General features: G+C 46.0%; 1 protein-coding gene and 1 long non-coding RNA gene across 2 annotated transcripts; one reads left to right on the top strand and one right to left on the bottom strand.

The window, feature by feature from the left end:
* Window positions 1–2,087: 2,087 nt before the first annotated feature.
* On the bottom strand, window positions 2,088–6,861 carry mex3b (mex-3 RNA binding family member B). The gene is made up of 2 exons (XM_043677606.2): window positions 5,160–6,861; window positions 2,088–4,393 (listed from the first exon to the last, which is right to left on the bottom strand). The coding sequence occupies exons 1-2, from the start codon at window positions 5,416–5,418 to the stop codon at window positions 2,976–2,978; spliced, it is 1,677 nt and encodes a 558-aa protein (XP_043533541.2). The 5' UTR covers window positions 5,419–6,861; the 3' UTR covers window positions 2,088–2,975.
* LOC122541081 (uncharacterized) lies at window positions 3,700–9,235 on the top strand. The gene is made up of 4 exons (XR_006309516.2): window positions 3,700–3,833; window positions 7,363–7,495; window positions 7,657–7,925; window positions 8,089–9,235. It is a non-coding gene; the product is annotated as an uncharacterized LOC122541081 (long non-coding RNA).
* Window positions 9,236–10,651: the final 1,416 nt, after the last annotated feature.

Genomic DNA, 10,651 nt, shown 5'->3' with positions numbered 1-10,651 from the left:
TCACAACAGATGAGGAGAAATAAATAGCCTAATTAAATAAGTGTTATGTATTCACAAATAAAACCATTTTGAAAGCAAAGCAGTTTCATAAAGACTATAATCAAATCCTTAATAGCAGTTAGGTATCACACTCATCCCTTGCCCTTTTTCTAAGACTTTGATATTGAAAAGTAAAAGAGGAATTTTTTTCAAACATGGAATGGTTACTTGTTGCCAAAGTAACAACAGATAGAAATTTGGACAACTCTGCTGATTAAACATTTACATCAGATCTCAACCTTGAGATCACAGATAATTGGAGGTCTTCTATACATTGTCAGGGACAGTCTGATGTGTGTGACTACTCAGAACTGGAGCTATTCACGACTCTGCTCTTGCACTCAGGTTTCCTGGTGGTCATTTCCTGTATACAGTTCTATTCATGCTTCCCACAAGGAGAGGTAGACTTTGAGGGACAGGTGCTGATATGGGTAACAAAATACCTATTTTCTTAGGACCTAAAATACTGTTTACATGCCATGTTTTAGTATTGGTTATGGCACAAATCCTACAAAATTAGGGAGAGAGATGACAAGTGGTGGTTTAACTCACGGGTCACACCTCAGGTGAGGGGAGGAATTCAGGAGAGTTCTTCGTAGTGACTTCAGCTGGTGCGCGGATTGGACCCATGCTGTTAACATCACACTACGTCCCAAACCATCCAACTGAGCTAACCAACCCCCAATTGTTAAGATACCACTATACCTTAGATGGTGGCTTTGGGATTACTAATCTGTTTTGAAAACGTGGGACTTCACCCACAATGTTCGAGAACTATTGATCTAAACCATTTGAGTGCAGGGTACCAAAGACAGAAACCTAAGTTCAAAGCCACACCAAAACAAACCAGGGAAGATGGTGAATGCAAAATTCTCTTGGTGTGGTTTTAAGGGTTATAAGACAGTTGCATTTAGTTGGATTTTAATTCATTGTTGCTTACACGAGCCCATGGATTGCTCCATTGAAAATAGCAAACTTTTTACGACATGACAACACTTAGTATGGTTATCAATTTCACAAATTTCAGCAACTGAACTAGTGAAATTAGCCTCATGTCTTAAAAGCCAATCGATTACTGCCATTTTAATTAACTCACTCACATTTGTAGTGAGCATTTGAATGCCTGAAATATCGTGACTGAATCCTGTCCCATCCGGTCTAATTATCTGGGAAAAAGAGGTTTTATTTTAAGGAAAAGATCTCCCCACAGAACATCTGCTTTACTGTTTTAGGGCCTTTTTCCCCTCTGAATGCAAGCTTAGACCACACCTAATAACAGTTAACTTTTCAAAAGCAGCTGCGGCCTCATATCCCCTGGATAAAGTCCAAGCAGCAAATTCACTGTAACAGAAGACGGGTCATGCAAGGCTAGTGAAAAGGAAACATTTCCAATTCATTAAATCATGAGCCACATAAGGCCAAGTCTGCACTGGTCCATTATTGTCACGACAGATGGAGTGTACGTCTGTTTGAGACCAGGGCACCCAAAGACCAAAAGCCATTTCAGAACTGCACCAAGTACCAGAATTAGCTAGGGTGCACCCAATTTAAAAAAGCAATTGGCAACAGACATTAAACAAGTAATTGCAGTTCTCCTACCCAATATTCTGAAAAAGCCACAATACTTTAAAAATAATTTGTATTTATTGTAAATTAACAACAGTCTGAACTACAAGCCAAACAGCACGTGCAGTAACTATTAATGCAGCTGGAGTACAGAGTTTTATTCACAGTATCTAAGCATGACTATTAATACAGATTCTAAGCAGATCTAAGCATCCGTAGTGTGCATGCATAGTAAAACCAGGTACTCTGTTCTGATGTAAATATTGGCTACCGCCAGTGATCTCATTAACCCATTCACATATTTGTCAGTTAAGAGGTTTAGAGCTTTCCTTACAAGTTTTCAATACCATTTTAGCAGTCTGCAGTGTGTCTAAGTGTGTGTAGTATATTAAGACCAACAGATGCTTCAAGAATTGTTGATTCCATGTACCAATTTTATTTATATAGAAATACTTAAAAAAAACATGAAGTAGCACCATTACTTAAGTTTTACCTTTATTATGTAGAACTTTAAATGTCAGAAAAATAAAACTCTTGATACAATTTCAATTCTCGTCTCAGCAAATATAATATTAGTATTTGACCATGAGGTTAAAGGCCCTTTATCATAAAATAAAATATATTTCGTCTTTAAACTTTGCTCAATAAAGTACATTTACGATCAAGTAACTTCACCTACATATACATAAACAAGTGGTAAACAAATGTATTAAAATAGAAATACTAAAAGCTATAGTGGTGCAACAGAATTTGTAATTTTTCACTGATTTCTACTTGTACAAATGTTAGAAAGCTTAACTGTTTCCTTTCATTGATTTTTGCTACTTTTATAATTTCATTTTCGTAATAATATAGAATAAAATATGTTTTATATCATTGACTAGAAAATATGTTGGGTGAAGCGGGTTTTTTTTTTAAAGAAGTCTCTTTTTTTTTCCCCACTTCTGTTTCTGGTGAAACCGCCTTCCCTCCTGAATACTGCTCGTGTCTACACATTGGTGTTGCGTCTCAAGAGCCAGGCAACAGTATTGTGTGAGATACTAACAAAACCATACAGTGTTCGTGGCGCCCTGGTTTAAGGCCATTTGAAAATAAAAAGATTTAACCCAGCTACAAAAAAGTCTCACTGAAATTAAATTAAAATACTTGTAAACATCTGCCATACGAAATATAATTTTTCAAGTCAAAAAAGAATAAAATACTTCAATCTGTAATGCAATTCTCCTTTTTTTAGAATTCTATTTCTTTTGTTAAAACCTGCGGATTTTCACATAATATACGCGATATGTAGTACTCTTTTTTTTTGCTCTTTTCTGGATCTCAGTGATGCAGTATGACAAAGGATTTTGCTCCTGCCTGGTGTTTTATTTTTAAGAAAATATACGAATCGCCTGAGTTACAGCTTTGCGGCAGACTGGACACTCAGGCTCAGTCTTTTCGCAAATTCTGTTTGCACACTCCATGCAGAAAAGGTTATGACCGCAGGGCACCAGGGCAGCGATCACCTCGCTCTCCAGACACATCAGGCAGTCCCGGCTGCCTTTCCGCCTCATACTGGAGGAGGAAGATGATGAGGACGAGGAAGATGAGGATGAAGAGGATGAGCAGGAGCCGCTGGGCTCGGCTGGGATACCGCCTCCGGCCAGGTGAGTGCCCCCGGGCAGCAAGCCACCAGCGGGCACCCCGTTGGCGAAAGGGACCAGACCGATGGCTGAGGGCACCCCGCTCAGGGGGTCACTGCGAACCCGCCGGGCGAGCGGGTGGTGCTCCCCGCCAGCGGCGGCTCCGTTCAGCCCCAGCGGCGGTGGAGGGGGCGGCGGAGGGGGGGGCGGAGGGGGCGGCGAGAGCCGGGGCGGCGGAGCTCCCGCCGAACCGACGCCGCTGGCCCGCCGCTGCTGCTGCGCCGGAGATACGCCGTTCGGGGAAGCGCCGGGCGGGTTGGAGCGCTCGAACTGCGACCAGATGATGGCCGGGGGCGCGGGGGCCGGGTCGAAAGCGGGAGACTCGAAACCCAAGTCCCGCTCGGTTTCCCCGGTCAGGGAGGCGGGGAGGGGCTCCGCTCCGTACACGAATCCGCCGCCTCCTCCTCCTCCTCCGCCGCCGCCGCCGCCTCCGTTAACGCCGTTGGCGGGGAAGTGAGCGGGCGGGCTGTAGTCGGCCAGGCGGCCGGCCGGGCTGAAGTAAGAGTCGGTGGACGCGCTGCCCAGCGAACTCGAGCTGTCGTTCCGGTAAGTAGCGAACGGCTTACGCCCGGGGGTCGGCTTGCTCCACAGGCTGCCCGGGCCGCCCAGCTCAAAACCCACGTCGGTGCCGTTCGCGTGGAAATCGTTGTCGTCGGTGAGTTCGATCAAGCCGCCCGTCCTCATGGCGATGTGGGCTTCGATCTCCTCCCGCGCCCGGTCCACGTTCTCGGGCATCCCGGTCACCTCGAAAACCGGCTCCTTGTCCCGGCTCGGGGTGACGATGTAAGTGTGGGTCTGCTGCTGGATGCGTTTGATGGTCGCCCCTTTCGGCCCGACCACCAAGCCCACCACCCGGTAAGGCACCCGCACCTGGATGGTGGTCTGACCCGGCAGGTTCGGCGGGCCTGGCGCCGCCCCGTTCAGCGCCGTGTTCTTGTTGCGAGAAGCTCGGATCATGGAGAAATGTTCGGCCGCCGAGATGATCTCCCGCCTCGCCATGGCCACATCCTCCTTGCGACCGGTCACAACGAAGACAGGCTCCTCCCCACGCACCGGGGTTTTGATGTAGGTGTTGGTCTTTGCCCGCAAAGCTTTGATTTTGCAACCTTTTGCAGCGAGAGAGAGAGAGAGAGACACACACACACACACACAAGGGGAGGAAAGAAAAACAAACCCCACCGTTTAGTCACAAACATCAAAAATAAACGTCTCGCCGAGTTAGAGACAGCATGAAAATTCAGACCGACCCCCACCGCCCTCCCCCCCCCCCCCCTCCCAATAAGGCGACCTGACGCATTTCTCCGCCTTGCACAATGCGCTCCTCTCGCATGTCTGCACTTTCCTTTGTCATCACTTACAGCACCATTACTCAAGGAGAGAGAACAAAGCAGCAGTGAAAACACCCAGCGTGGAAGATTTCCACCAGCAGCATTTCTCTCTGCAATGTGCCTCTTGTTTCACCTTCTGCATTTTTGCCGTCGCTCACTAAAATGATTTATTAATAATCAGCCGGAGCGGAGCAGCTCCCGAATAAAAGAGACACATGCACTCTGTGTTAATGAGGATGCACAGTGTTAAAAGATACTGGGCGCGATGCACACACACTGTGGAATATAGACAGGAGGCATGGGAAATGATGCATAGTTTCAGGAGATACAGAACAGGATGCAATGAAGATACAACACATGAAGAGATACATTGTTGCAGAACAAAGATAGATATAGATACATTGTATCAGAAACCTCCAGAGATAGTCACAGACACAGGATAAAGATACACTGTATCCTTTGAGCTCACGTCACCGCCAAATTGCAACATTTTAAACCCAGCGAAGGCATGGCAGGGCCAACACAAGCCGTGGCTGTCCTTTACCTTGTCTCCCCACAATCTCTGCTACATGCTCCGAGCTCGGCACAGGCACGCACTCGGTCATGTTGACGCTCTTCTTCCTCGGCTCGTTATCGTAAATGGAGTTCTCGTCGTTGTCCAAACCGAGCAGCGAGAGCTGATCCAGGGCGATCTGCAGCGCTCTCTGGTCATCCAGCGTCTCCCCTCCTCCTCCTCCTCCGTTGTTATTGTTGCTGCCGCCGCCGGGGTTCCGCTCCATGTCGGTGAAGAGCGAGCTCGGCATCTTTTTATGAAAGGGGAGAGAGAGAGAGAGAGAAAGGGACAGAGAAAGAGAGAGAGAAGAGAGGCTGAGCCCGAGAGAAGCAGGAAGGAATCAGACAAAAGCAAACGGGAGGGGAGGGTATAGGGAGGGAGGGAGGGGGGGGGTGGGGGGGGGTAGTGCAGGAGGAGGAGAAGTGGGGTGGGGGGGAGGGAAGGAAAAGAGACGAGAGGGAAAAGCTGGAATGGGATCGAAGCAGCTCTCAGCAGAGAGAGTCCCCGGCTGGGAGGGAGCCCGAACCCGGGACAGTGGCCGGCTCCTGGGGCCGCGGGTCCCCTCCCACTGCCTTTGTCCTGTGCTCCCAGTGGGAGGGGAGGCAGTGAACACAGCGAAAGGCTGTGTGTGTGGAGTGGGCACCCGAAGCCGGCTTGCCGAGCTGGCTGAGGGGGAGGGGGGGGGGGGGCTCTCTGTATAATGTATAGATTATATATCCTGAGCGGCTCTTCCTGACTTCCCCTCCCTCCCTTCCCCGGGCGGTAGCAAAGTCTAAGCTCCGCCTGACTGACTGCTCTCTCTCTCTCTCTCTCTCTTTGTGTGTGTGTTTGGGAGGGAGCTGGCGTGGTTGGCTCTCTCTTTTTCTCTCTCTCTCTCTCTCTCGCCCGCTCTCAGCACCGTCTCGCCGCGTCCTGTTCCAGCCTCAGCCCCGGCTGCGCTGGCGAGCAATGCGGCCCCATGACATCAGCCACACACGGCGGGGTCGGCGGGCAGAGGTGAAGTGGCAAGCCGCCTCATTGGCCGCTCCTGCCCGGGGAGGGACGAGGGAGCTCCGACAGCAAGTGAATGGGACCGTCCCCTCTCCTCCCTCCCTCCCTCCGTCCTGCAACTCTCCCAACAATGAAACAATGCGAGCTGCAGCGTGCACACACGCTGTTTTTTTTTGTCTAAGACAGAACAGGTAATCGAAATGTATCAAAGAAAACCTGAAAGCTTTTTCCCGCAATCTGGATTGCAAATGTTGATTATTTTTCCCCTCATATGAATTCTATACACAGGGTGCAATGTTGATGGAACACTGTTAGGCTAGGCGAGTAATTATTCACAGATAAAGGAATTCTTTCCTGTCAAATTGGCAGTATTGCACGATATAGTTAAGATACAATTTGTACTCGGGGCTGTTTAAGTCACAGTGGCACAAACACTCACCCTGCATCATTATCGCTCTTGCTCTTATTATTAATGACCCATTTGCTGATAATAAATCGAGTCAATATTTGCAACAGGCTGGGTGAAATGGGCGGTCACATCGGAGATTTCTTTTCAGATTGTACACTGATGGATTCACTGTCTTGAGGTTTCTGACAAAACCCATCGGCGCAAACTTGAATCCAGCCGAAACACTGAGGATCTGTTCCATGTGGAAGTGCAGATAACCGTTGTCCGGCGATATTTATCACTCGCCAAAGCCGAATGCTTCTCCGACAACACCAAAAAACATGCCCAAACCTGTCTTTGGCGATTTTGCAGCCTTAACTTTGGAGGTGGGGGGGGTCAGAGATTTGGGTTACTACTGTTAAACCTACAAATAAAATGGGAATTGTGTTTTTTTTTCGGTTCGAAACTATTTAAGATTGAAAGGAGAATATTTTAAAACCGAGCGGCCACGATGTGTAATTACGTCAGAATCCAGCTCTGAGAGTTAGAGAATTGTAAACCAGGTCCTCCCTCCCCCAACACGACACAATGAAGAATATATCTCTGGCATATTATCTCAGATTTAAGGCTAGAAGTGACTGTTCGGAAATTGTACTGTGATTTCTATTGTAGTGCACTAAATTCCTAGACTGTGTTAATTCAGACACGGCTTGGTCTGGAAACATCTTCGCTTGCACTGGCGACACCAAACTCGCATGTTCCGTTTGAGAACACGTTGCCCAAATACAACATGTTTTTCTCTCTGTTTCATGTAAGCACGAAATCACATTCATGTTGCTGTGGTTCCGTTCGCCGAGCTGGAAGTTTTTGTTGCATGTGTCAAGGAGGGTCAACTGTCTGATAACACTTGCTATCAAATAATAACAGCGCCATGCGATGAGCAATACAGGTACACATCCTCTTTCTGCACCCTCTTTACTTACCGCTGTTAGCTACTAAATGGTATTTCCATTGAGATTTCGAGTGACTTATTCAATCACGACTAGACAACCACAGACCGGGAAGAAATGCATCTAATTAGCGATGTTTTTTTTATTTATTATCCTAAAGTAAACGTCCGATATCTCTTTTAACATAAATAACTGGATGAAATCCCCAAGTGCCAATGCAATTTGGTACCAGTGATTGACTGATTTGACAATGATGACGTCGCAATTATGTGGTATTGATAAACCGTTTGGTTTGGGAGTTGGGAACAACCCCTTTTCTATTGATGTTAACGCCTTCCAAAGCTTGTACAGTCTGAAATATAATTGATGGAAGCGACATCATAAAAGTGAAAACGAAACGCCAAGCATTCGGAGAGTTAAACCTAAAAGGTAAGACTTCACAAGACTAAATATATATATATATATATTTCTTAAATCGGAATTTGCCCAACAAATGGAAATGAGGGTGTTGGGGTGGGGGTGGGGGGGGGACATGGTTTGAAAATGGTAACAGCCACACACATAATGCCATAATGCTCTCCTCTTTATTCAGATTCGAAGAAAAGGCTATTTGTGGACGTGAGCTCCGGGAGGGAGATGGATCAGCCCCTCGACCACAAAAGACATTTCTCCTCAGACAGAGATCGCTGGAACAGAACGTGCCTGCACTGTCTCCACTATGCTTTTGTTAATCTAGACTGCTTTAAACCATCCTTCAATGGGGAAACATGTCTTATTTTGATCCATCGCTTCTTGCCTGTCGAGTTAACATAACCACATTAAGCCTATAATACATTAACTGCGTTTAACTGTCCTAAACTCCTCCTGTTAAATATCCCTTTAAGATGTGCTCACTTCCATCCCTGTCAGCCTCCAACTCTGAGCTTCAGCCGGGAGTTGATATTCTATCTGCTGGTGTTTATGAACGCAAAGGTAAAAAAGATTGCCATCCAGATGTTTTTCAGGTCCTCCGGACAATGCGCTGCACCCCGTAATCTTAAACAGGATTAAGAAGTCAGCCCTTAGCCAAGGACGTTCCTAGCAGATGATATTCCTGTAACCGGGAATCAAGAGAGGCTGGTAGTAAATGGGTCTTTTTTTAAAATACTGTTATAAAGCAATGGTTTAACATGAGGAAAAAGTTCATTTTGGTGGCTGGTGCTTCGTTAGAGAGTGTTTTATTAACATTTAAGTGGAGTTTTACTGTGTTCATCAATACACTGTATCACAGAGCACGGGGTATTTAACTTTGCATGAAATGTTTGACATAGAGTGATGAGTGTTGATGTCCGATTTGGTATTAAAACACTGGTTTATGTAAACCCTGGTCGTTTCATGGGCCTTTTTTTTTGCAACGTCCCGCAATGCCAACGTTACGCCTCGTAAACAGAGACAGAGGTTATTTTGTGATATGACTGACTTTAACTGCTTTCAGTTGTAAATCAGTATTCAAGAACATTTGTCAGTGAACGCAGGGAAGAGCCTTCACATCGGCTGGATGAAGAATGTAACCAGCAATTTGTGCCACTCTGGTTGTGGTAGCCAAGAGGGTCTCATTCTGGCTGCTAAATGTTGATGTCGAGTAGCCAATAAAAACCCGACAAACATGTAATCATGCAAATTAGAGGGGGGAAAACAACAGGCTTGGCCATGGGTTGGAGCCACTCATTGTTCATCATTTATAATCTTCACACCCAAGCTGCGTATGCACCATTCTTCATATCTGATTGGTTTTAATCTTTTCCAAAATAAATTGAATTCCGAAAATTTGAGCATCAATTTTATTTGTTTTCCATAGGCAATTGTGTCATCAGTTTAACAATAGATTATTTACAGTGCTGAAGTATTTTCATGTATTTATTTTAGGAATAGACACTGTACATGCAATGCCTACATAAGGCTAAATTCTAAATTCTTGTTTTATATGGTTGATTACTCACTTTGGATTGATTCTCTTGCTGCTCAATTTAGTCCAAGATATGCATTTTTTTAAAAATCAGTATTGTGTGGTGGCATGTGCCAGGGAATTTGAAAGAGCGCATGTGTTGAAAATGTTGTGGGTGAATTTCAATGCACACAGCCAATGATTCTGGCTTGCCTCATCCCCCAGCCCATTAAATAAAACTGATTGTATCAGGAGTTCATTCCTCTCCGGCCTCAAACAGTGAGCTGTGATCTTACATTGCTAGGTTTGCTTGCTCCAACTAAACTTGCCACTGCAGATTTTGTTAGATTTTTTTAAAATTAAGAATTGAGAATGTAAAATAAAAGACATGTGGAAGGAGTGCAATTGCACATAAACATTAGGACTGGATCCTTAGCTGGATCAACATGAATGCTGTCACTAAATGCACAGAGGGCCAGAACAAGACTTACATAAGAACGTAAGAAATAGGAGCAGGAGTAGCGAATCTGGCCCATCCACCATTCAATACGATAATCTTTTCATGGACTCAGCTCACTTACCCACTGTTCACCATAATCCCTAATTCCTTTACTGTTCAGAAATCTATCTATCTTTGCCTTAAAAACATTTGATGAGGTCCCCTCAACTGCTTCACTGGGCAGGGAATTCCAGAGTTTCACAACCCTTTGGGTGAAGAGGTTCTTCCTCAACCCAGTCCTAAATCTGCTCCCTTTGACCTCTCAGTAATGTTTCGCTGAGCATCTCAGCCAGGCCCGCAGAGGCCGACCAGACCTCCCAGTCACTGCCCATTTTAACTCTCCTTCCCACTCCCTTTCCAACATGACCATCCCTTGGCCTCCTCCATTGCCACAACAAATCAAATGGCAGATTGGACGAACAACACTTCATTTTTCGCTTGGGCAGCCTACAGTCCAGAGGACTCAATATTGAGTTCTCCAATTTCAAATAACCTCCCTTCCCATCATGCAACTTCCTTCCCAGCCCCTCCCCCTCCCTTCCATTCCTCTCATTGACCCTACCTTCTAACTACCAACCGGAGTCATCCCTCCCATCGACCAACCAGGTCATACCCTCTACCTGTGTTCGCCTGTCCCCACCTCATTAACCTGTCCCCCACCCCCTTTATCTGCAGCTCCCCTCACACCTACCCCCAGTCCTGAAGAAGGGTTCCACCGAAACATTGACTTTT

Source organism: Chiloscyllium plagiosum, unplaced genomic scaffold, assembly GCF_037043375.1.
Source record: "Chiloscyllium plagiosum isolate Xiang-an unplaced genomic scaffold, Cpla_swu_hap1 HiC_scaffold_39, whole genome shotgun sequence".
In the NCBI taxonomy this organism is placed as follows: Eukaryota; Metazoa; Chordata; class Chondrichthyes; order Orectolobiformes; family Hemiscylliidae; genus Chiloscyllium; species Chiloscyllium plagiosum.
This window is presented reverse-complemented; position numbering and strand designations above follow the sequence as displayed.

Coding starts and splice junctions, on each gene's coding strand:
- mex3b (XM_043677606.2), bottom strand. CDS start 5,418: ATGCCGAGCTCGCTCTTCACCGACATGGAGCGGAACCCCGGCGGCGGC. Junction 4,394..5,159: donor AGAGATTGTGGGGAGACAAG/GTAAAGGACAGC, acceptor TCGCTGCAAAAG/GTTGCAAAATCAAAGCTTTG.